Here is a 27,376-nt window from a genome sequence, read left to right as displayed (position 1 = left end):
GCTCAACACCATGGGGTTGGGCTACTTGGGATGAGAGTCAGTGTTGTCATGATAGGCCATCAGCATTGCCATGTTGGCTTCCAGCCCTATGCTGTACTCAGAAATGGAAGGGTTGCAGGGATAGGAACCACCTAGTCACTCTTGCATTCTTCTTCGAGGGTCTGTCACGAGGGTAAACCACCACCCCAGTAGATAGTAGCGGAGTGGCTCCATAGCCCATTTTACCACTAGACATTCCTTTTCAACAACAGCATACTTTTGTTCTCTGGGGAGGAGTTTCCGGCTGCGGTACATCTGTGAAAGGACAGCTCCTAGCCCTACCTCCGAGGCATCTGTTTGTAGGAGTCTGGGGCTATGAGTACTGGATGGCTGCATAGGGCTGTCCTTAAATCTGCAAATGCTTCTTCTGTCGTATCAGTCCACTTTACTATCTCGGGGTCTTGAGCTTTTATCAGATCCGTCAATGGTCCTGCTTTTGTGGCAAAATGAGGGATGAATCTCCAATAGTATCCTACTATCCCTAGAAATGCTCTGACCTGCTTTTTGCAGACTAGTCGAGGCCAACCTTGTATTGCCTCCACTTTGTTCCACTGGGGTTTCACCAAACCTCTCCCTACTACATACCCGAGGTATCTGGCCTCAGCTAGTCCTATCACGCACTTGAGAGGGTTAGCAAGGAGGTCGGCCTTCTACTTTTTCCTGGTGCGTTTCCCAGTCAGGGCTATGGACGACTATGTCGCCTAGATAAGCGGCGGCATACTTGGCATGGAGTTGCAGTAACTTATCCATAAGTCATTGGAATGTTGCAGGGACCCCATGGAGTCTGAAAGGGAGGACAGCGTATTGAAACAGGCCATCGGGTGTAGAGAAGACAGTCTTTTCCTTGGCATTCTTGGCCAAGGGAATTTGCCAATATCCTTTGGTCAGATCCAGAGTGGTTAGGTATTGGGCCTTGCCTAACTGATCAACTAGCTCGTCAATGCGTGGTATCAGATAGGCATCGAATTGGGATACTTCATTCAATTTCCAGAAGTCATTGCAAAACCTCAGTGTGCCATCAGACTTGGGGACTAGGACGATAGGGCTGGACCACTGACTGTGGGATTCTTCAATAACCCCAAGTTCCAGCATCTTCTTCACTTCCATCTTAATTTGTTCCCTTTTAGCTCCCGGTATTTGATATGGTCTTATCGTCACCCTTACTCTGGGGCGGGTGACAGTATGATGTTGGACCAGTGTCGTACGGCCCGGTTGTGTACAGAACACGTCCTGGTTCCAGTGGATCATCTCAATGACCTCTGTTCGTTGTTCTGGGGTTAATTCAGGAGATATCTTTATCTGCCCCTATGGGTCGTCTGTCTGCGGTGGAGCTCCTCAAATGACCAGACACGTCTCTTGGTCACGCCAGGGCTTCAGTAAGTTGACGTGGTAGATTTGCTCTGGCTTTCAGCGGTCTGGTTGTCTGACCTTATAGTCCACTTCCCCAGTGGCTTCCACTATCTCATATGGTCCATGCCAGCTGGCTAGGAGTTTGCTTTCTGCTGTCGGCACTAGCACCATCATCCGTTCCCCTGGCTGAAATCTCCGTACTTTTGCCCGACGTTTGTAATATGTCCGCTGGGCCTCTTGTGTTTTTTCCAAATGTTCTCATACTATAGGGGTTACTCGAGTTATTCGCTCTCTCATCTGTGTCACATGCTCAGTGACGTTCTTTCCTGGGTTAGGTTGTTCTTCCCAGTCTTCCTTGGCGATATCTAATATCCCTCGTGGGTGGCATCCATATAGTAGTTCAAAGGGAGAGAAACTAGTGGACACCTGGGGGACTTCCCGTATAGCAAACATTAGATACAGTAGAAGAGTATCCCAGTCTTTTCCATCCTGTGCTACCACCTTCCGGATCATACTTTTAAGAGTACGATTAAACTGCTCGACCAGTCCATCTGTTTGTGGATGGTAGACTGAGGTCCGTATGACCTGGATGCAGAGTAGGGCACATAAGTCCTTCATTAATTTTGACATGAACGGGGTTCCTTGGTCTGTCAGGATCTTCTTAGGGATGCCCACTCTGGCAAAAACCTGTAGTAGTTCTTTTGCTATTGCCTTGGATGTGGAGTTTCTTAAAGGAATGGCTTCTGGATACCGCGTGGCGTAGTCAAGGATGACTAGTACGTTTCGGTGGCCGTGTGCCGATCTTTCCAGTGGGTCCACTATGTCCATGGCTATCCTCTCGAAAGGGACTTCAATAATAGGCAGAGGTACTAATGGGGCCCGCAAGTGAGGTCGGGGGCTATGCAACTGGCATTCAGGGCAGGAGGCAAAATAACGCTGGACTTCTGCACGTATCCCTGGCCAATAAAATCTTCTTAGGACTCTATCCAGTGTCTTGTCTACTCCTAGATTTCCCCCAGATAGATGACTGTGAGCTCACTCTAATACTGCCCTTGTGTGTTTCCATGGGACTAAGAGTTGCTCTACTTCTTCCCCTCATATTTGCTCTATGCTGTACAAGAGATCGCGTTTAAGCACATAATATGGCCTTGGGCCTTTGATCTTTCCTTCCACAGGTACACCATTTACTTCCACTACCTCCTCCCTCACATTCGCTTATAGCAGATCATTGGCCTGGTCCTGCCCAAAATTCTCACGTGCGGTACTGATCTGACCTAATTCTAAAGGGCCTATTTCTACTCTTCCCCCGGGTTGCTCCTACTTGGGCTAGGAACCGCCTCTGAGTCCTCCCTGGCCTGAATTATCTCCTGGTCTCCTGAGTGGATTCACCAACCCACAAGGGAAGTTTTTTGGTTCTCTGCTAGAATCCTGGTCCCTAATCTTTTATCTGCCCTCCTTTCTCGCCTAGACTTTTGGGGTTTCCCAGGGGATGAGAATAACTCTGGAGCAAATTCAGCAAACATTGGGGTGAGGCTATCTGTAGGTGCCTCCATCTCAGCCTGGGGGTTGCTACCCTCCTCTGGCTCTATTGGGGTAAGTAAGCTCTCAAACCCGAGGAAGTCCCTACCAATTTAGACAAGGTAGGGGAGCTTGGGGACCACCCTTGCAGTCACCCTGGTAGTATTCCCCTGGATCTCAATCCGCACCAGCATTGTGGGGTAAAAATTCACGGTGCCATGAACGCACGTTACCCTTGTGGTTTTGGCCCAGGTTAGTTGGTCTCGCCCCACCAACTTCCCCGAGACCAGCATGACAGCACTCCCAGAATCTATTAATGCTATAGTCTTAATACTATTCATTTTTTCTGATCTTGTATACCCATGTGAGGTCATTGTCACCCCTACCAGGCCGATTAGGCCACATTGCTCCCCGTAATCCCCCAGATTACATTGCATAGGTTCTTCCCTGTTGGGGCATTGGGCTGTTATATGCCCCAATTCCCCACATTCATAACTCCGCCCCCTTATTCTGGTTGTCACCCTCTGCCTGGGGCTATTTGGCCGGCCCCCCACCTCTCTTCCCAAACTCCCAGGTCCCTTCTTGGCCTTGGGCCATTCCTTGGTGTCTTTCCTCCCTGTTACAGTTCTCCTGTAGTTCTCAACAGTCCAGGGCCTTGGGTTTGGGTTGGCTTCCTGGATTGTCATGTCTCCCTGCCTGAGGTCTGGAACAGTTCGCGAGCTGCCAACTGTCTTTCCACGAGGGAGACCAACTCATCATAGGTGGAGGGGTCATTCTGGCCAACCCAAGCCCAGAGACCTGGTGGTAGCCCCGTCATATACCAGTCCAGTACCAGGACCTCCATCATTTTCTCAGAGCTGAGAGCCTCAGGGCGCAGCCATTTCCGAGTCAGGTGGATCAGGTCAAACACTTGTGATCGGGGTGTCTTGTCCTCCGTATACTGCCACTCGTGGAACATCTGGGCTCGCAATGCTGTCATTACTCCGTATCTGGCCAGGATCTCTCCCTTCAGTTGAGGATAATCTGCTGCAGTCTCTGCTGCCATATCGCAGTAGACTTTCTGGGCCTCCCCACACAGGAATGGGGCAAGGATACTAAACCACTGATCTTGAGGCCAGGCCTCCACAGGGCTGCTTTTTCACAAGCCAGGAGGTATGCCTCCACATCATCCTCCTGTGTCATTTTCTGTAGGCAATGGCTGGCCCATATGGTCCGGGTCCCTTCACAGTTGAGGTTCAGTTATATAAGGGCCTTCATCTGATTCACCGGGTCTTTCAGCAGGGCTCAGTCTCATCAACAGGTGATTAGTCTCCTGCTGTGTCCGAGTCGCCTCCTGTTGGACGGTTTCTTGGACCCAGGTAGCCTCCTGCTGGGCCGCAGTGGCTTGTATTAGGACCTTGACCACATCGTCCATCTTAAGGACGGGAGGGTTTTGCCTAACCCTGGTTTAAGTCCCCAGCACGCAAATCCCAAATCCATGTGTGGCAAATTGCCAGCACTATTATGATGGGTCTCGCACTTTCTCTTCTTTGGAGTGGGTTCAGGGTGCCATTTCTTGCCCCTGAATTGGAATAGTAATTGCCCCACTAGTGTCCTCGAGGCGGGGAGTGGAGAGGGAGGGACCTGGGCCTGCCCTCTACTCCAGGTCCCAGCCCAGGGGCCCTGAGGATAGTGGTGAACCACTTGAACTGGCGGTTTCTTCCCCTGGGCTACTTCCCTTTCCTGCCCTTCAGCTTGTGGGGGCTTCCTGTCGTCCCTCTGCACAAGCCAGGTGCCCCTTACCTAGGGTCTTGGACTTCTTAGCCCACCGCAGCACTCCTCCAAACTTTCCTCTGCTTCCCTTCAAACTGTTCTCTGCTCCAACACCAATCTTCTCTGCTCCAACTCCCACACTGTCTGATTGAAGCAGGGGTTTTTATCATGTGACTGACTGCAGGTGCTCTAATTGGCTTCAGGTGCTCTAACTGGCTACTAGTGCTCCAGTTAATCTATAGCAAACTTTCTTCCCCTTACAGGGAATAAGGATTCCTTCTAACCTCTCCTGCTGCCCTCTGGCCATGCTGTATCACAAGTCCTTAATCTGTTCTTTCACCACTGAGGGTTGCTCACCTCCTCCCCATAATATGCTGCCCAGTGCAGCAGTCTTGGAGCTAACCTTGTCTGTGAAGATAAGGCAAGTTTCTCTGCTCTGAATTTGTTTTCATTATGATTTCTAACTCCTCTCCAGATGGGTATCTAGTCAGGAGTCAAAAACTGATGTATGTTGTAACTCAGAAAAATAATTTTTACTCAACAAATCAGCTCCCTGACCTCATAGTGAGAGCTGCTTATTTTGACAAAAGTAAGTGTTTAGTATTACTACTTAAGCACCTTCAGGTGTTTGAGAGCAGGACTTGGATTATACTCCTCCTTGTGCATCACCAGCAAGAATATACTGTCATGTTCCAATCGGTTACACTTGTGCGACTCCCTGAAGTCATATTGGTTGCATAGGTGTAACTGAGAACACCATGCGCTGTAGTAATGGGTGCTCATTTGTGAGAATAAAACAACATAGTTTAGGTCTCATAGCCACAGATGAGTTTCCAGGGCTAGCAGATTTTTGTTATTGCTGGTGGTCTTTGTTTTTTAAAGCTCTTTATAAATAAAAAGATGCTTTATTTGAAACTGCTGTCATGGGATATGGCAAGCTCGCAATCACATGATATCGTTTTAGAGTCACTTTTCAGAGAAGAACCTCTCATTTGTTAGTAACACAAGCCCACGGGCGGCTCCAGGCACCAGCACGCCAAGAGTGTGCCTGGGGTGGCAAGCCACGGGGGGCACTCTGCCGGTTGCCGTGAGGGTTGCAGGCAGGTTGCCTTCGGCGGCATGCCTGCGGAGGGTCCGCTGGTCCTGCGGCTTCAGTGGACCTCCCGCAGGCATGCCGCCAAATCCGCGGGACCAGGGACCTCCCTCAGGCAAGCCGCCGAAGACAGCCTGCCTGCCGTGCTTGGGGCGGCAAAATATCTAGAGTCGCCCCTGCACAAGCCACCTACGCTCGGGTCTTAGAGTGGGTAACCTGACTTTCCAGGGTCGTTACCGATCTGCTGGTGAGGAGAGAAAAGTAGACTAGCTGAGATGTAGTGCGTGGGTTGCAGTCCAGGACCTATGAAAAGAGCAGCTATCTCAGGTTGTTCATTAAATTTAGATTCACGCTGACGTGTGCATTAGCCTAGCTTTAAATTTAGGAACTGGTTTTAAGATTCAAACTGGTGTCTAGGGCCAACATCCTTGCTAAGTATTGCTGAAGTGGGGCAGGAGGGACGGAACTAGTCCAATCCCCCCATGGCAGCAATGGCCAGGAAGACAATTGACTATTTTAGTCTGTATGATAATCAAGGAAATAATTTTAAATACTTGATTCTTTACTTAACATTTTAATAAGACTATATTATGTTGCTAGAGTTGTTCTGCATTTATTAGTATATTTTTGTTTGAGATATATGTAATTTTGTGTGGCACAGCACAAAAGCTGTTAGAGTTTAGAGTCAGAAATACTGTTACTTGCAGCACCAAACCTCATCCTGAGAGAAATTAATATGACCTTATTTCAAAGTTATTCATAGGACTACATCAGTAAACAAACATGCTTACTGACATGACCTTATTTCAAAGTTGACACAAAGAAACCATTAATGAATTATAGTTCGGGATTCTCTGCAGTATGGCCATGCAAATTGCATATGTGCATGGTGTTGCGCTGTCTGGAGTGGCTCACAACTGTGAGTGCCTATCTCAGGGCAGACACCCCAAGCTGGTGGTGTGTTCTATAAATAGATTTCACCAAACCATTATCAAAGGTGAACTCCTGGATTGCTATACCAGTCTTACTATGGAGTCACAGACAGACTCTCCAGTCTATCTTGCCACCCACACAAACTGGACTTCACGATAAAAGGTCACAAACCAAAAAAAATCACATCGGGTTGCTCCCAGTCCCGAGAAACCACTCACTTACCCCAGGTCAATGGGTACTCTAGATTTTTCACCAAAGATAACACGGGTAGCCAATTCTATAGTAAACTAATCAAAAGAAGAGAGAGTTAAGAGATTAAAGCAGGTAAAATGTATGTATAAGTGTGTCAGTTTATCATTCCAAATGGTGGCAGTGATATAATAAACTGCTTGTGTCCCAAAAGTCTTTTCAGGATACCCAGATTATCTCTGGGGATCTCCGGTTTGCATCTGACATACTTCCCCATAAGAATTCAAACAGTCCAGAGATCTTTCCTTAAATCCATACTTATAACTTCTTCTCACAGAAAACAAGATGACACAGTCACTATCTGTGTAGGCTTTTCCTTTGATGACGGAGAGTGAGGAATGCATTTTGAGTTTTTGATCTCTGATCACCACACACAATGACCACTTGCTTTGAAATTAACACTTTTCTGTTAAAGTTCTTCATTTGCATTCACAAGGCTTCTTCCTTGGTTGATAGGTTGTTTAGTTAGAGGGGTATAAACCATGTAAAACATTTGCTAGTACATTACAGTTTCTCAGGAGAGTTGGGGGCTCCAAGGTGAACTCATTCCAGAAATATGAATGACATCCCCTTCAGGGGAGGGGTGGGACCACCAGGAATCAGAAGTCAGTTAAATAGGGGGGGACAGATGAAAAGTGCAGAGATGGGAATGAGAGCAGACAGACAGTAATAGGACACTGCTGTGACATGTGGCAGGCTGGCAGACTTGGAAGCTGATTTGCTGTTTTTAGCCCACAGAATGGGTACTGCCTGAGCACTGACAGAATAAGTTTTGCTAACTGTCCTGTCATAGTGTTTAATCCTTCTTGTTGCCAAAAGGAAAAAGGGGAGATACCTCATGATTGATCATAAAACAGTCTCTCTCACTAAACAATCAAACTGATAGCAAGATTTTTCGCCTTCCTCTGCAGCATGGGGTATGGGTCACTTGCTGGAGGATTCTCTGCAGCTTGAGGTCTTCAAACCACAATTTGAGGACTTCAGTAACTCAGACATAGGTTAGGGGTTTGTTATAGAAGTGGATGGGTGAGATTCAGTGGCCTGTTTTGTGCAGAAGGTCAGACTAGATGATCGTAATGGTCCCTTCTGGCCTTGAAGTCTATGAGTCTATGAATCTATAATGGGATACAGATAAGTGAAAACAATGCAGGTAACATCCCACTTATTTTAATGCAGTTTAAACACCAAATATACTCCTATACAATCATTTGATCTATACTAATACAAAACTGAATTGACCTGGCGCTTTGGCATGAGCTGGGACCTAGTCTGGCAGTGTAACACATGGGGTCAAATCCTGCTAGTTTTACTCAAGTGGCAGTCATACAGGATTACAACTGTAATTTCTCAGCACACATCACAGAAGGTGCTTATCTTTTAGAATTAGGATTCTAATCTTTAGTTGTGAAATGGCATTGTTATCCCAGGGGGTAAATTTCCCCATTTAAATGTCTGTTTTCTACAAGATATTTTGAAATAAACAATTTCCAGAGGTTCACTTTTTGAAAACAAAAATAATTGAGTATTGTTAGATTTCTTTCTCCATTTTTTCCCTTCACTTGAAAAGATGGTGTGAAACCAGCACACTTTATGCTGGTATTAAAGTTAACATCAGAACAGGAGTGTGAGTAGATCTTCTATGCACTTCCAGTTCATGAAAGCATTAAAGTTAAAAATGAAAGAAAGTGTTTTTCCAACTGCAAATATTTAGAGAGTGGTTTCCATCAGCCTGTTTTTCCAGTGGAAAAGAGGGAGGGGAAAACCTGAAAATACCAAAATCATTTTATTTTGAAATGCTGATTCAAAATAATTTATTTTTTCCAATAAGAAAATTTAATTTTTGTGTCAAAAATAGTATTTTTTCTGCAGAAAAAAATATAGCATTAGAGGAAGACACACTTTCTGACTGAAAAAAAAAAAGTAATTGAACTATCTTTACTTATTAGGTCCCATTTACGAGTTGACTGCAGTCATATTACTTGTATCCATTAAAACTGGTTGATTCACAAATACCTTGGCGACTAAGAATCTGAGCAAAAGCTCACTGAGGTTAATAGTTTTCATATCTGTCTATCAGGGATGGTCTAGACAGTATTTGGTCCTACCATGAGGGCAGCGGACTGAAACAATTATACTTCATATTTATATAGTATAATATGTGTTCAAGTGAGTGTGGTTTTGTAAGGGAGATAGAAACAAGGTAATTTAAATTCCAGGTTCATTAGAAGGAGTTCCTCTTTCTTATACTAAAAGAATATGTATTCACTAGAAACAATAAAAAGTGACACCTGTGTTCTCTCTAACTGCAACCAGCCATAAAACAGAAACACCCTGTTTCTCACACAAAATCACCATTACAGTAGAGCCATCAGTCAGCAGTATTCTTGTCAAGTAGATTCCTGTGCACTAGTTCACAAATGTTTAACTTTACATAAAGTGATCAGAAAGAAGCTGTTTGGAGTGGAAGGATACCAAGATTGAATTTTATGATTTTCAAAGTAATATTTAATTAACTGTAACTCAAGCACAGTTTGAGCAGTCTGCTTGAAACTTGCAAAAATAGTCTCCTTCACCATCGAAGTAGACCTGGCCATTGTCAGACCAAACCAATGTCCCTATTCAAAGATACAGAAAAGATCTTATTCTCAATGCATCCTGTCTGAAGCACAAGAGAGGTTTTACACAATACACGGTAAGGAGATCAAAAAACAGGATGGAGTCATTGCTGTTTCAGGGTCTCAAGTTTAGTTGGTAAAACGTAGGTAAAGTAAAGCTATTGCGTCTGCTGAGTTTGCCACTGAGAAATTGTTAAATTGAGATCTTTAGTTTATCTATCTGCTCTTCTGTTTTTTCTTTTTCTTTTTCTTTTAAGTTATAGTGGTGCTATTTGGTGCTCTGAAGAGGCAGCGAAAGAAAGAGCCTCTGATTCTGTCTAAAGAGGACATCAGAGACAACATTGTGAGTTACAATGATGAAGGCGGTGGAGAGGAAGATACTCAAGCTTTTGATATTGGCACACTGAGAAATCCTGCAGCTATGGAAGATAAGAAGCTTCGACGAGATATTATTCCTGAAACATTATTTATACCACGGAGAACTCCTTCAGCAGCAAATAATACAGATGTCCGAGATTTCATTAACCAAAGGCTAAAGGAGCATGATACTGATCCCTCTGCACCACCATATGATTCACTTGCAACCTACGCCTACGAAGGAAATGATTCTATAGCTGAGTCCTTGAGTTCCTTAGAGTCAGGTACTACTGAAGGAGACCAAAACTATGATTACCTCAGAGAATGGGGCCCTCGCTTTAACAAGCTAGCTGAAATGTATGGTGGAGGAGAAAGTGACAAAGACACTTCTTAACCTCCAATAGGGTCCATTTGAGAGGAAGTAATTTTACAGACACCTTCTCCACTCAACAATATTTAACATTCAGGAAAATTTTCCTGCCACTCAGCACAATGGTTTTCTTTCTAATTTGTTCATTGTCATTCATTCTTTCTAGTAGGATATCATGGAATATATACAGCATTTTATTTAATCACCTTCCAAGAGCCAAAGCTATGGAAATTCAGTGTTGTCCATTTTAGTAAGTAAAAGTACTTTCACAAGCTTGAACAGGGTGATATTCCCTTAAGCAACCTCATGTACAAGCCGCTTTTGTTAGGTACATGTCCTACCCTTGCAAGTGCAGCTTTTAAGAAGGTGAAGAAAAAAAGTATGTCCAGTTCTGTACATTAAAATTTTAAAAAAATGTACATGTGGTGTTAATAAGTGTGATATGCAGCTGGTTTAAAAAAAAGTTTGTGCAACTTCATTTCATCAAATTCTATCTGCCAATGTTTTAAATTTATATTTTTGTATTTATTTTTAAGAAATAAACCAGTTTTTACAACTATGTTGCCTGTTCTGGGAGATGAATTCTGAATCCTTCCCCTCCAAGAAGCTATCTACATATTCAGGCTGAAGGAGAGAATGCAATTACTCCTATAACAACAGTGCTTACGACAGCCATTTTTATGCTGTCTATATTTAACCAAGCATTTCCCACCAAAATTTTGGAAGTCTTCAGACGGAGAAGATTGGGTGTCCATTTATTTGACGAGGGGAAAAAACAAACAAACGATCTTTCAACTGTGACCAAGAAGGTGGGAAGCAGCACTGCTGGGAAAACAAGTCCTATTTCAAGAATACAATGAGTTTAAGTCATCTGACTGAAATTTTGTAATATTAGACTTTAAATCAATAGGACTACTTAAACGCAAGGACTACCTGGGGCTTCAATACCTCTAGTATAGCTTCCCTTTCGCTGGTCCAGAGTCCTGTTGAAGTCACTGAGGTTAATCCAGCTATAACAATTAATGTGGAAAAAAAAAAGTTAAACAAAAAAGAAATTATTTCCTTTTTGTTAAGGCACCTTAACTGATTACAAAGCTATAGTTTATTAGATTGTCTAATTTACATGCATCCGATGAAGTGTGTATTCACCCATGAAAGCTCATGCTCCAAAACGTCTGTTAGTCTATAAGGTACCACAGGACTCTTTGCTGCTTCTAATTTAAAGGTGAATTTCCTCTTCAAAAGGATTACAGACTGACAGCACTAAAAATATCTGTCCACAATACAAGCACACACACACAAACACACGCCCCGCCCCCCCTAGTTTTTATTAATCAGTTGATTTCTAGTGTCTCCTAGAGGTAAAATAAAAAAAAATGTAGGAAACTCAAGAGTTGTCATCTAATAAAGAGTCTAACGGTTACAGAACAGAGCGGGTACTCAAGAGATCTTGGTTCTCTGACTCTCCCTCAAGTTTTAGATTATACAAATTTGTTTGTGGAAAAATTAAAGATTATTTGACAATGAAATATTTCTCAGAGCTTTTGAAGTGGAAAAAATGGTACATATATTTGGTGGAAAGAACATTTGTGTAGTGTAATTTCTTCCGATTTTCTTACTGGCATAAATTCAACAAATATTCTAACAATATTAGCTTTTGGGGAGATGTAATATGACATTCTTATTACAGCACAAATCTTTTTTACTTAATGGAGTGCTTACCAGTGCAGTTGAGAAAATAAAAAGTAGGCAGTCATTATACAGTAACTCCTCACTTAAAGTCGACCCAGTTATCATTGTTTTGTTGTTACATTGCTGATCAATAAGGGAACATGCTCATTTAAGTTGTGCAATGCTCCCTTCTAACGTTGTTTGGCACCCGCCTGCTTTGTCAACTGCTTGCAGGAAGAGCAGCCCGTTGCAGCTAGCTGGTGGGGGCTTGTAACTAGGGGGAACCGGCAGCCCTCTATTAGGTGCCCACTCCCCTAAGTTCCCTGTGCAGCAGCTGCCTGCAGTTCAGCTGTGTCCCTCCCCCCACTGCCATGTGCTGCTCCTGTCCTCTCCCTTGGAGCTGCTCCCCAAGACTCCTGCTTGCTGTGCCGGGGGGAGGAAAGGAAGAGGGGGACTAATGTCAGAGTGTCCCCCTCTCCCCTGCTCCTGCACTCCCCTTACTCCATCTTCCATAGAGCAGGGCTCAGGCAGGGAGCTTGTACCACCTGTGGTCTCAGCAAGCTGATGTAATTAACAAGGCGGGGAAACTGGATTCCTTAAAGTCACATTTTTCAGGAACATAACTACAACATTAAGTGAGAAGTTACTGTAATTCCTTCAGTGTAGAAAGGTCAAACTTTTAATGAGTTAAATCTTTGAATTGTAAAAAACCATGTAGATTAAATAAAGGGTATCAAGGGTGGAATCAAATTGATTTTAGCTCACGAAGAATGCAGAGTGACAGATAGCATTTTCTATTTTATCTGATACAAAATATGTCAAAAATCATCAGTGCAAAGCTATTTCACAACTATTTAGATCATTTAAACAGCTACCCCTTTCCATGGTTATTTCAGCACAACGCACAAAAGCTGATTTGCCTTCTAGTTTTAGAACAAAAGTCTACTCTGTTACAGGGATGTAAAAACTATTGACTTTAATGGTGTTACTGTAGTTTCAATGGTGTAGCTGAAAGAAAAATTTGCTCTTACTCTCCCATCCCATTTGTGGTTTATAAATGCTAAGTGAATGTGACTTACTCATAGGTCATCTGCAGAACTGAGTAAATTCCAAATGTAGAAGATTAAAGTTTCTTTAGGCAGCTTTTATTTTCACACATAGATCTCCCAAGTTTCCCTGTAATAGCAAGAATAACAACACTAATTTAATTACAAGTGGACACAATACCCAAAGATCAAGTTCAAATACTGATATCCATTCTTCTGTAAATGGAGGATAGTAAGTCTTCATTTAATATAAAGAGGAGTTGCACGTGCAACACAGAAGAAGTGAGGATGTATGTTTAGATTGTATATACAAGACTGCATAGAAGAAATATATAACTGCATATTTGGATCAAAGTCAAACCTATGCTAGTCTAAATCCAGCCAACGCTTCTGTATACTGCTCACTCAAAAAGAGTTCCAGCATTTAGTTAGCAAACAGGAAAAAAAATATTCTTTCAACACATGCAATATTTTGATTTGCATTACAATATTATGAAAATTAACAGAGGAAATGCTTCTTCATCACTGCAAAGATACTGAGAACACTTTCCCTGATAAAAAACATGACACAATTTTTGAGTACTAAAATTTGAAAGGGGAGTGGAACTAAAAATACAGCTTTCACCTGTTAGGGACCATGTTAGCCTTTCTTTCTGTTAGTTGCCTTAGAAAATAGTTATTTTAATAAAGTATACATAACCAAAATACAGAAAGGTGTATGTAGGGAACCAGTAATCATGGATCCAGATTATATGTCAAATAGACTCAGTCAAATTTGTCAAAATTCATATAGCAGAATGTAAGACAGAGCTCAGATTTAATAAAAATACATTTTCTTGTTGAGGGCAATTGTCTGTGTGCTCGTATGACATAAATTATCATAGAGGAAACCAGTCCCAGCACAGCAAAAATATCTACAAATTGTAGTGAAGGCGGAACTTCAAAAGATTTACAGTTTATGTCAGCTAAGTATCCAAGAATTCAGATACTCAACTCAATCAACCTATGGCCCCCAACCACTGTCCCCAACCTAACCTCTCACCAAACTCTCGGTCACAGGAAATAGGGTGGGAAATGAGGAGTTTGTAAAATAAGATCTTCTCATGGATCTACCTCCATTCTTCAGTGTTTTACAGAATGACAACACTGAGTCATCAGGCCTAACTTGTGGTGTCTTCAGGAGGAAGGTATGACAACAATCCAAGGCCAGGAAATAAAATACACATAAAATACCCAAATGAGTGCACTTCACTGCACAGTTCCACCTACATCCATCAATTCTTTCCCAATCTATCCATTACCAGTTCTATGCAGATATCAATCCATCCACTCACCTACTACAAAATGATTCAGCATCTTGCCAGTCCATTCCTTTTTATATCCTCCATCAAGGCTAATTCCCCACTCTGGCACTTCAAGTGCAGAAAGTGGGGCCCACAAGGATTCCAAAAATTAATACCAGCCACTCGAGGCTTGTATTAAACTCCCATGGTTACCGCTTTTCTCTGACCTTGGATTGGTAGATGCTGCCACAACCCAAGTGCAGTATTCCTCTGAGAGCCCAGGAAGGCGCACTTGGGAATTCCTTCCTGTGGGGTACCTGCGAGCCTTTTCATTCCCCCACCCCTCTGGGGAAGAGCTGAGAAAGGAAAAAAAAAAGGAAATCAGCTGTTGCCACCAGCTAATTAAACTATATGTGCACAAATCTCTTAAGACACAAAAATCCAATTCTGTTCTTAAAAAAGGTAAATTTTATTAATGAAAAAAAAGAAATTACTGAGGCTATTGCTGGATTTTAAAAGAGCAGCTACACAGATTAAATACCAAGTATAGCTTTTATGAGCTCCAGCTTAAAGGTTACAAGCAAAACAAAAGCACCTGGCGTTAGCACATAGGAATCCACAGGCATAACAAAATGAAAGGTATCAACCTAATTGCGTCTTGCTAGACATTTCCTGATCTACTTACTTATTCGAGGTTTTAAATTAGTAGTTTCTAGGTACGATACCGATGATTTTTTCATACATGGCTCAAACTTCTTACAGCATGGCTGCTGCCCTGTCAACCTCTCCCCAGGAGAACAACAGATAGACAAGAGGGGAGTATTCTCTTAATTTTAAAAAGTTCTAGCCTTCACAGTTGCTCTTTTGACCAGGTGCCAACCCACGTCTTTTTACCTATGTAAAGCAGTGAGACTTTTTTACCCTTTACAGGTAGAGCAATTAGAGAACATCTGCTAAGAGGGATTTCATAGCTACTGGCCAGCTGGATGTCCATAAAAGAGACCTACCCCTCCCCTTCATTTATCACAGCCCCAGACCATCCAGCTGCCTTGCAGTACAGAGAATCTGCCCTTCGCATAAAATGATTGTCTCAGATTACAGACTCTTCCAGCAGTAGAGTTCAAACACACACTACTTGTCATCACCCTTCCCCACACCTATCATTTCCTATATGTTACTGAGTTACTGACCCTCACCAATAAAGTGAGTCTCAACTGCCACAAAGACCTTTATGCGTTCTCTCATGCTGCCCCTCATGGAAAGGCCCGACAAAATCATCCAAAGCTGCTACACAACTCTTCTTAAAACTCACTTCTACAATGATGCCTGCAAAAAATTCTGCAGTGGCTATACAGTTCCTGTGCTGAGGCCTGTGCTTATTGCACTAATTACAAACTGTGCTACATAGAAAGGTGGGGCACCATAAAAGCAAGAAGCATGGCTGCACGTTTTGCTCCAGTTTTTAGTTTCCAAACTGGATTGTCCTTCTAGTAAAAGGCACGTTCTTTAATAGCATTTCTCTGAGTATAGCAAAGGGATGGACACACTGTTAATTAAATACTTAATTTTATATACACTGGTGACTGTCTGATATCAAATCAATCAGTTTTAAAAGGTAAATTAATAAAGGGTTAATGGCAGCAACACATCAGCTAGAGATTATGCTCCTTGTCCTCTTCCATGAGTGCCAGTGTGACCAAACTATGGTGCTGAATTCAACAGCTACAGGGCCCTTAATCATGCTGACCTGATCAGCATAATAGGCCCAGAGCTCACACTGGACTAAACAAATAGGCCATATGCAGCTCCAGTACCCCATATGCTCCTGTAACACTCTCCATTCTATTCTCAGTTATTATAGAGCACACAGCAAGCAGCTGTAACCATAGGGTTGTACTTTGGTCAGTGTCAGTTTGCTCCATGTAGCCATCTCCATCACCTCTCCAGTTCCTCAATGGTTCTGGGTGGTGGAGGGAGAGCCAAAGTACTTTCATCAACGTCCTCATAACCTGGGAAGCAATGGGCAGACCATGAATCATAGCACAAAAACAGCCAGGATATCTAAAACCTACCAAATCAAACAAACAGAAATTTTAAAGGGATTTTCACCCCATTTTTTTAAAATGATCCAATTTTCATTCAAACAATTTTCTACTGAATTTAAAAATTATTTGGGTTTTCAAAATTTACATTTTTTTAAAAAACGGAATTTATTTTAATGTCAAAAAAAAAAACAACCAAACCTCAATCTCATCATGTTACCAAGGTGGCCCCTCAGAACAAGCAATTAAAAAAAAAAAACCTGAAACATATAAAATGAAATGAAAAACCAAAACAAAACATTTTGAAGGACGATCAGACTAATGTTTTTCATTGAACATTTCCATTGACATTAAAAATACCCCATAATTATTCTGTCTACAAATTAAATGGTTTAATGAAAACTTATGTTTAAAAAAAGCAGCAAATTTTGATTACTTCTGTTTTATTTATGATTTTATTTTAAATTTCAACAAGCTGGCCTAATAGCCCTGCTGTGCTAGGGTAGGGTGGGAACAGTCTCTCTTCCCATATAAACTTTAACATTCTTGTATCATGAACTTGGTCTGACAAACCAATGTTTACATCCATGAAACATCCCTCTGTGATCCAGAAGGCTGCATAACCACAAAGTAGTGTTATTTACAGCTGTAGAACACTGTTCTGTTTATTAAGGCTAAGAGCAGAGAAGCGAGTTCCATCAATAGCCCTAGCACAGTTTTGGAAGTGCTGATTATGTTCAGAGCTTTCAGTTACCTCAGGAACACTGACATATTTGATCAGGTTGGTCAGCAGGACATGCTTTAAGGCAGGGACTGGCAACCTTTCAGAAATGATGTGCCGAGTCTTTATTTATTCACTCTAATTAAAGGTTTCGTGTGCCAGTAATACTTTTTAATGTTTTTAGAAGGTCTCTTGCTATAAGTCTATAATATATAACTAAACTATTATTGTATGTAAAGTAAATAAGGTTTTTCAAATATTTAACCGGTGGCCAGGACTTGGGCAGTGAGAGTGCCACTGAAAATCAGCTTGCGTGCCGCCTTCGGCACTTGTGCCATAGGTTGCCTAGCCCTGCTTTAATGCAATGCACACCTCCACAACAATATCTCCCACTGTGGACTTCATCAGGCCAAAGAGCTTTTGAGGAATAAGTAAACTATATTCTTGGCCAGTTTCAATACTGCTATGACATCCTGCTTCTTGGCAGGGATACAAGTTTTCAACAATGGTGGCTTTGCACTGTAAGGCTGAGGCCAGTTCCACACATAGAATGTAATAAGTTGGCTTGGTCATAGATTATGGACCTACTTCAGGAGTGGGTGGGTGGGGTTCTGTGGCCTGTGACATGCAGGAGTTCGGACTAACTGACCATGATGGTCCCTTTTGGCCTTAGTCTATATAGTGCTTCAATTACTTACTTTGGATTAAGACACCCACCAGCTGGCAGAGCTTGGCACGGTCCACTCTGTCCTCGATTTGACATAAGCATCTTCATTTGCCTCTGCCTCATTTTCACATACCACAGTCCTATTAGCATTTCTGCTCTGGTTAATTTCCAGGATACCAAGCACAAGATTCCCTAAAATAGAGGATGCAGCAGCCTAATGTGGCAGGAAGGTCTCCAGGGTATGAAACTGTGATCCAGAGAATTATGTGATTTTTACAAGAATTATGGGAATTTTTACATGTTCAGCTTGCGAACAGGGGCTGCTAACAGGGAGTTTTGCAAGGGAGTTCTCCAGGTAAAGGAGGAGCAAATACAGCATCTGTGGGGTAAGTGACTGTCTGTAGTGTGTGTATGTGTTTTGGGGTTACTTGCTGTGTGCTGGACTTGTGTTTGGCAGTCTGTTTGGTTGGTTGGTTGGTTGTTTGAAGGACTGTGTGCTGTGGCTGGCAGTTGAAGGCCGTGAGCTTCAAAGGAAGGTTTGAAAGCTCAAAGCCTCTGGTAATTGGCTGAGCCTTAATCAGTGGGCAGAGCATTAACTTAGGCCAGGGCTTTATAAAGCCATGCATAAGCGACCACGGAGCTTCCGAACAGGGGCTGCTAACAGGGAGTTTTGCAAGGGAGTTTGGAAGGGGAGTGGGAAGGAAGGGGGGTGGTCTGTCATAAATAAATAGCTAAGGGTTAATGTTTCTTTCACCTGTAAAGGGTTAACAAAGGGAACCAAACACCTGACCAGAGGACCAATCGGGAAACTGGATTTTTTCAAAACTCAGGGAGGGAATGTTGGGTCTGAGTCTTTTGTCTGTCTCTCGGCTATGGGAGGCTTCTTTCTATCTTCAAGCTTCTAATCTTCACGTTTTCAAAGTTGTGAGTACAAGGTAAAGACAATAGGCATTATATGTTTTTGTATTTACATGTGTGTAGTTTGCTGAATGTTTAAATTTATTCTTTTTGAATAAGCAAGCTTGTTTTTTCATATTTTCTTTAAGTTATAGCCCGTTATTGTCACTTATCAGAGGATTTTTTGTCTTTTTCTTTCTTTTTATATAAAGCTTTCTTTTTTAAAACTTGTTTATTTTCTTATTTCTAGTTTATGCAAGAGGGCATAGGAAGTCTCTGTGCCAGGAACTGTCTCTCCTGCTCAGGAAAGACTGGGAGGAGGGAAAAGAAGGAGGGGGAAGGTAAATTGCCTCTCTCGTTTTGTGTTTCAAGGGATTGAAGCAGGGAAATCTCCTAGTATACCCAGGGCGGGAAAATCTGGGAGGAAGTAAAGAGCAGGAAGGAAAATGGTTTATTTCTCCTTGTTTTAAGAATCCAAGGGATTTGGGTTCTTGGGGTACCCCAGGGAAGGTTTTGGGGAGACCCGAGTGAGCCAAGACACTGGAAATTCTTGGCTGGTGGCAGCCTATCAGATCTGAGCTGGTAATTAAGCTTAGAGGGGTTCATGCTAGCTTCTCAGGTTATGAACGCTAAGGTTCAAATCTGAGTAGGAAGCTACGACAGGGTCCCTTGTTGGTCCTACCTGTTCCCCTGTAGTCCCCTTAAAACCTATAATCCAACCCATATTCCAAAACTCCTTTCTTTAAACCATCCTTCCATTAACTAGGAGAAAATGCAGGCAGAAGCCCAGCAGCAGAGTAGAGGCTATCCAGTTTATTGCGCTGAGTGTAGTATGTATGATTACCTGCCTTGTGGGTGGGTGGTGTATGTGTGCAGTTAGTGCAAGAAGCTCCTGGCCCTCAGAGACCATGTACAGACTTTGGAGGCCAGGGTGGCGGAACTGGAGGAGCTAAGAGAGGCAGAGAGGTATGCTGATGAGGCTTTCCGGGACACTGTAGAATTGTCCCACCTCCGCTCAGAAAGCCTCTGTGCCATTGAGGAGGAAGAAAGACCCAGGGAAGCAGAGCAGTCAATGGGAGCAGAGGGAGACCTTCCCATAGTTGGGACCCTCCTTCCAGATGGTGCTGGGTTTGCCTTTCGCACTCAGGTTACCTCTCAGGGGGAGGGAACTCCAGTTGCTAGGAAAAGGCAGGTGTTAGTAATGGGAGATTCAATCATTAGAAACATAGATAGCTTGGTTTGTGATGACCGGGAGAACCATATGGTGACTTGCCTGCCTGGTGCAAAGATTGCGAATCTCTCGAGGCATCTAGACAGACTTATGTGTAGTGCTGGGGAGGAGCCGGTGGTCGTGGTACATGTAGGTATCAATGACATAGGGAAGGGTAGGAGAGATGTCCTGGAAGCCAAATTTACAATGCTAGGGAAGAGACTGAAATCCAGGACCTCTATGGTGGCATTCTCCGAAATGCTCCCAGTTCCACGCTCAGGGCCAGGTAGGCAGGCAGAGCTTCAGAGTCTCAATGCGTGGCTGAGACGATGGTGTAGAGAGGAGGGGTTTACATTCTTTAGGAACTGGGGAAACTTTTGGGATAGGGGGAACCTATTAAAGAGATATGGGTTCCACCTAAACCAAAGTGGAACCAGACTGCTGGCACTAAACATTAAAAAGGTTGTAGAGCAGTTTTTAAACTAGGAGAAGGGGGGAAACCGATTGCTGCAGAGGAGCATGCGGATCAGACACAGACTTCTCTTAGGGGAGAGTCTGATGATAGGGAATCTCCAGGTTATAGTCAGGAACAGAGGACGGAAGAGGATAATGTAAGGGCCAGATCAGATGATAAACAGTCACATAAAAAAGAATCTGGCACATAAGAAAAGGGCAGACAAATAAACAGGGACAAGTTTTTAAAGTGCTTGTACACAAATGCTAGAAGTCTAAATAATAAGATGGGTGAACTAGAGTGCCTTGTGATAAAGGAGGACATTGATATAATAGGCATCACAGAAACCTGGTGGACTGAGAGCAATCAATGGGACACAATCATTCCGGGGTACAAAATATATCGGAAGGACAGAACAGGTTGTGCAGGGGGAGGAGTGGCACTATATATGAAAGAAAATGTAGATTCAAATGAAATAAAAATCTTAAGCAAATCCAAATGTTCCATAGAATCGCTATGAATACAAATTTCATGCTCTAATAAAAATATAACATTAGGGATCTATTATCGACCACCTGACCAGGACAGTAATAGTGATGATGAAATGCTAAGGGAAATTAGAGAGGCTATCAAAATTAAGAACCCAATAATAGTGGGGGATTTCAATTATCCCCATATTGACTGGGAACATTTCACTTCAGGACGAAATGCAAAGATAAAATTTCTCGATACTTTAAATGACTGCTTCATGGAGCAGCTGGTACGGGAACCCACAAGGGGAGAGGCAACTCTAGATTTAATCCTGAGTGGAGCGCAGGAGCTGGTCCAAGAGGTAACTATAGCAGGACCGCTTGGAAATAGTGACCATAATACAATAGCATTCAACATCCCTGTGGGGGGAAGAACACCTCAACAGCCCAACACTGTGGCATTTAATTTCAAAAGAGGGAACTATACAAAAATGAGGGGGTTAGTTAAACAAAAGTTAAAAGGTACAGTGACTAAAGTGAAATCCCTGCAAGTTGCATGGGCCCTTTTTAAAGACACCATAATAGAGGCCCAACTTCAATGTATACCCCAAATTAAGAAACACAGTAAAAGAACTAAAAAAGAGCCACCATGGCTTAACAACCATGTAAAAGAAGCAGTGAGAGATAAAAAGACTTCCTTTAAAAAGTGGAAGTCAAATCCTAGTGAGGCAAATAGAAAGGAGCACAAACACTGCCAGCTTAAGTGCAAGAGTGTAATAAGAAAAGCCAAAGAGGAGTTTGAAGAACGGCTAGCCAAAAACTCCAAAGGTAATAACAAAATGTTTTTTAAGTACATCAGAAGCAGGAAGCCTGCTAAACAACCAGTGGGGCCCCTTGACGATCGAAATACAAAAGGAGCGCTTAAAGACGATAAAGTCATTGCGGAGAAACTAAATGGATTCTTTGCTTCAGTCTTCATGGCTGAGGATGTTAGGGAGATTCCCAAACCTGAGCTGGCTTTTGTAGGTGACAAATCTGAGGAACTGTCACAGATTGAAGTGTCACTAGAGGAGGTTTTGGAATTAATTGATAAACTCAACATTAACAAGTCACCGGGACCAGATGGCATTCACCCAAGAGTTCTGAAAGAACTCAAATGTGAAGTTGCGGAACTATTAACTAAGGTTTGTAACCTGTCCTTTAAATCAGCTTCGGTACCCAATGACTGGAAGTTAGCTAATGTAACTCCAATATTTTAAAAGGGCTCTAGAGGTGATCCTGGCAATTAAAGACCAGCAAGTCTAACATCGGTGCTGGGCAAATTAGTCGAAACAATAGTTAAGAATAAAATTGTCAGACACATAGAAAAACATAAACTGTTGAGCAATAGTCAACATGGTTTCTGTAAAGGGAAATCGTGTCTTACTAATCTATTAGAGTTCTTTGAAGGGGTCAACAAACATGTGGACAAGGGGGATCCAGTGGACATAGTGTACTTAGATTTCCAGAAAGCCTTTGACAAGGTCCCTCACCAAAGGCTCTTACGTAAATTAAGCTGTCATGGGATAAAAGGGAAGGTCCTTTCATGGATTGAGAACTGGTTAAAAGACAGGGAACAAAGGGTAGGAATTAATGGTAAATTCTCAGAATGGAGAGGGGTAACTAGTGGTGTTCCCCAAGGGTCAGTCCTAGGACCAATCCTATTCAATTTATTCATAAATGATCTGGAGAAAGGGGTAAACAGTGAGGTGGCAAAGTTTGCAGATGGTACTAAACTACTCAAGATAGTTAAGACCAAAGCAGATTGTGAAGAACTTCAAAAAGATCTCACAAAACTAAGTGATTGGGCAACAAAATGGCAAATGAAATTTAATGTGGATAAATGTAAAGTAATGCACATTGGAAAAAATAACCCCAACTATACATACAATATGATGGGGGCTAATTTAGCTACAACGAGTCAGGAAAAAGATCTTGGAGTCATCGTGGATAGTTCTCTGAAAATGTCCACGCAGTGTGCAGAGGCGGTCAAAAAAGCAAACAGGATGTTAGGAATCATTAAAAAGGGGATAGAGAATAAGACTGAGAATATATTATTGCCCTTATATAAATCCATGGTACGCCCACATCTCAAATACTGTGTACAGATGTGGTCTCCTCACCTCAAAAAAGATATTCTAGCACTAGAAAAGCTTCAGAAAAGGGCAACTAAAATGATTAGGGGTTTGGAGAGGGTCCCATACGAGGAAAGATTAAAGAAGTTAGGCCTCTTCAGCTTAGAAAAGAAGAGACTAACCGGGGATATGATAGAGGTATATAAAATCACGAGTGATGTGGAGAAAGCGGATAAGGAAAAGTTATTTACTTATTCCCATAATATAAGAACTAGGGGTCACCAAATGAAATTAATAGCGTAACGAGGCGGTGTGGCCCCCCTCCTCACCAGGGAGGGTCGAGCCCCATCAATCACCCATAGAGGCGTGGCCTCTGAGCAGAAGTCCCGCCCCTCAGAGGGTCAGGCAGCGACCCGGAAGGATAAAAGCCGGCCCTCAGCCCTCAGTTGGAGCCCAGCCGCCGACAGGAGCAGACCTGCCAGCAGGTGCTCCTGACTGGGAAGCTTCTGAGGCCGGGGGCCAGTGCCTGGACTGGCCAGAGCTTCCCCGCGCTCGCTACGACGAGGAGCTGCCAGAGCCTCCCCGTCCCTGCTACGGCCCCGAGGAAACCCCGGAGCAGGCCTGGCCAGACTTCCCGGAGGAGCTGCCAGACCTGCCACCCAGCCCTAGCTGTGAGGAACATATGTTGTGGGACTTCCCTGAAGCTGACACCACAGACCAGGTAGGCACGGAGGGGGATACTGGAAGTAGCCCGGGGGCAGCCGACCTTTGTCAGGCTGCAGATTTTCCGGTACCCATGGCAGTGTGTTGCGGTCAGGATCCCCACTGATCACCTGCAGTGGTGACCACCACTACCAGGGCCCCGGGCTGGAACGCAGTGGAGTGAGTGGGCCTGCGTTCCCCCTGCCACCCGTCCCCAGGTGGCAGAATCCCCTCTCCCTGGCCTCAGGAGGCCATTTAAACGGAGCTGAGATAACTGTGTGTTTGGTGCCCTGCCCGAACCAAGGGCTGGGCCCCCTTTTGACTGTGCCACTGCTTGGTCCTGCCCCAAAGGGCCCGAGCTACCTGAACTATTGACAGCTTCCCCCTGAATCAAGAGGGCCGGAGCTGAGATAATTGTGTGTTTGGTGCCCCGTCCGAACCAAGGGCTGGGCCCCCTTTGACTGTGCCGTTGCTCAGTCCTATCCACAGGGACCGAGCTACCCGGACGGTGGACTGCAGTTCCGAGGACCGAGGCCCTCAGACGACAGGTTGAGGCCGGTGTGGCTCCCCTCCTCACCAGGGAGGGTCGAGCCCCGGCGACACCCTGGTTTACAAATAGGTAGCAGGTTTAAAACAAATAAAAGGAAATTCTTCTTCACACAGAGCACAGTCAACTTGTGGAACTCCTTACCTGAGGAGGTTGTGAAGGCTAAGACTATAACAATGTTTAAAAGGGAACTGGATAAATTCATGATGGCTAAGTCCATAAATGGCTATTAACCAGGAAGGGTAAAGAATGGTGTCCCTAGCCTCTGTTTGTCAGAAGATGGAGATGGATGGCATGAGAGAGATCACTTGATCATTGCCTGTTAGCTTCACTCAGTCTGGGGCACCCGGCATCAGCCACTGTCGGTAGACAGATACTGGGCTAGATGGACCTTTGGTCTGACCCAGTACGGCCGTTCTTATGTTCTTAATGTAGAATAGAAATGGGGGGAGGGGATCAAGGTTCTTTAAAATACAGCTTTTTGTCACAGGCATCTTCTGCTGAAGCACAATGGGATAGTTTCCCAGAATATACTTAAAGAGTTCTGTGTAGCTTGAAATCTTGTCTCTTTCACCAATAGAAGCAGTCCAGCAAAAGATATTACCTCACTCAACTTGTCTCCCTCCAAACTTGGGACCATCACTGCAAATAAGCAAACAAACCAGCATCAGGCAGAGAACTAGATGTGGACACAAAACATGGTTGTAATTGCAGAAAAGCTTCTGGACATATTCTGAACCATGTTACTTGTAAACAGTTATACTGACCATGCCTCCAAATGGTTACAAACCACAGTTATAGTTATAGTGTGGATGTACCCCAACTGTGATCCAACTGTAAACCAATTCAGCGATATTTCAAACGGAGTGTTGACCCTGAAGCCTAATGATAATTTTATGTCAACCTTTTTCACTTTTCACTGATGATGAAAGCACATAAGATTACAAAATCTCATATCATGAAGTTGTGCCCAATCTGCTATGAGCAGCATCTCATTTAGTAGCAGAAGTTAATGTAACTTTGGTGCAAAGAAGCTAGTGCGTACTACATGTTAGTAGGGAACATATTTATAGACAAATATTTATCAACTCCTCCCCTCCACACTATGCATGTTGGAGCATGTTTCTTTTTCTTCTACATAGTATATTTGATGCACTGACAATGGCAATAGAGCAAAAAGCCAAAGTTACGTCTAAGTTTTCCTCAACAGTTTGAAAGGTCAGCTTGAAAGATAAATTGCTGTGGTTAAATCTACATATCTAGATTGAAAGCATTGTTTGTTTTTTGTTGTTTGCTTTATTTTTAGTTCAACCTTCAGACTAACTTGATAAAGTTAATCTTAGCAATATAATAAAAATAATAAATAGAAATTTTAGCTGTTCAAGCTCCAGACCAAAAATATGGAGAAAACACATTTCATTCATATTTGCAAAAGAAAATTTTGGAAATGTCACAGTAACCTTTTAAGATGACAGTTCCAGCAGAAGAACTCTTGACAAGAACTATGCACAATTATGTCAAAGATATATGGAAACCTTCTGAACATCATCTTCTCAGAGCAGTGACCTGAGCAGCCTCTGTATAAATGAGCCTGCAAGACAGGAAAAAAACAGAAAGGGGTTTTTTTTGTTGTTTTTTTACCCTTAATTACAACATCTGAAGAATAGTTCTTATAAAAACAGCCCTCTGATTCTGAGGACTCAATTGTGCCTCACTCCATGTGTGTGCACAGCAGATCTGAGGAGAGAAAGCAAAAGTCTTCCCACTATTTGCACATCTGTGCATGGGCTGAGTACAATGGCAGTCTTTACACAGCCAAGGATTTCTCCAGGCTAGTGTCACTGCTGGCACTCACCTCTCCAAAGAACGAAAAGAAGGGGGAAAGTCTTGGGCTCCACTCTCTCTGCACCAGCCACCTGAACTTAGTTTGCACTGCGCCCTCAGCAAGGAAATGCAACAGCCATTCTCCCACAGTGCTCATGCAGGCCTTGTGTCTGTTTTAGGTAATCATTTTAAAGTTGAGGTGGTTCCCTGAAGTGAAGTAAATTTTTCACCCTGCACTAACTGAAAAACCATCAGAACTAAGAGATTGCAGTTTCCATTGACTTCAGATGGCGCATTGGAGCAGTTCTCTACTAAAAGTCAGATCACCCCCCTGTGAGTTCTGATGGGCTTGTGCTTTTCTATCTCAACATTCCCTGCCCATGGAGTCCCACGGGGATCCGTCCTCTATAACAACTACATTACATGTAAAAAAAAAAAAAATCTTTACTAATAGAACATTAGGGTTGCAAAGTCAATCACCAAAAATTAGGAAAATGACATAATTACAGTTGTCCATGCAACACTTGATTCACTCCTCTTGTGTGTACACACTATGATATGTTTTTTCATTATATAATCAGATATTCTGTTTTCCACAGGACCCTTGTTTCTATCAGTAAAGGGGATGCACCTGCTCTGTGGATGAATCAGAGTCATGTAATACTGGAGGATGTTGTCTCTGAGACTCTACAGTGGTTGGAAGGTATGTACTATTTGTGGGAATTAGGATAGGTGGGTCTAGGCCCACCCAAAGCTACAGCCCCCCCCCCCCCAATGAGGGGGAGCAGCCATTGGACTTAGGCAACTACTGAATACTGAGGACCACAAATGAAAGAAGAAAGGGCAGGAGTGAGGTCAAAGGTTGAAAATCAGGGATCTAGATAAGGACAACTGGGAGAGAACCCCCAACAGTGCTCACTGTTCCTCGAAGGCATCTAAGGACTCAGTGGACATTGCCCAGAGGAATTCTGCCAAGAAGCATGATTGGATAAGAGATCAGAAACAGGATGCACAATCGTAGACCACCCCCCACTCCATTCATCTTCCCCCTCCAGGTATGATGGATGGCCATCTTGGCCAGCAAAAAGGAGGAGGTTGACAAAGAAGTCCTCTGACTTTATGGGGCCACAGATGGGGTGTCCTTCAATGAGAGAGGGCAGGAAGAAGTGCAGCCAGTACCTCAGTAAGGTCACCCAATGAAATTAATAGGTAGCAGGTTTTAAACAAACAATAGGAAGTACTTCTTCACACAAATACTCATTGGAACTCATTGCTAGGGATAGCATGAAGGCCAAAACTATAACTGTGTTCAATAAAAAAATAATTAAATAAGTTCATGGAGCATAGGCCCACCAATGGCTATTAGCCAAGATGGTCAGGGATGCAACCCCATGCTCTCTGTGTCTCAGACTCTGACTGACAGATGCTGGGATTAGATGATGGGAGGGATAT

The 27,376-nt window shown here is 43.2% G+C and overlaps 1 protein-coding gene across 2 annotated transcripts in view; it reads left to right on the top strand.

Moving 5' to 3' along the window:
* The window catches only part of LOC116820718 (cadherin-10), a 162,339-nt gene extending 151,545 nt beyond the window's left edge, over positions 1-10,794 (top strand). For both annotated transcript variants that reach the window (XM_075062698.1, XM_075062697.1), the window contains exon 12: positions 9,807-10,794. In XM_075062698.1, coding sequence (XP_074918799.1) covers positions 9,807-10,300 — 494 coding nt within the window. In that variant the 3' untranslated portion in view covers positions 10,301-10,794. The remainder of the gene's footprint in view (positions 1-9,806) is intronic.
* Positions 10,795-27,376: the final 16,582 nt, after the last annotated feature.

The sequence above is a fragment of the Chelonoidis abingdonii genome, chromosome 2 (assembly GCF_003597395.2).
Source record: "Chelonoidis abingdonii isolate Lonesome George chromosome 2, CheloAbing_2.0, whole genome shotgun sequence".
Lineage (NCBI taxonomy): Eukaryota > Metazoa > Chordata > Testudines > Testudinidae > Chelonoidis > Chelonoidis abingdonii.
This window is presented reverse-complemented; position numbering and strand designations above follow the sequence as displayed.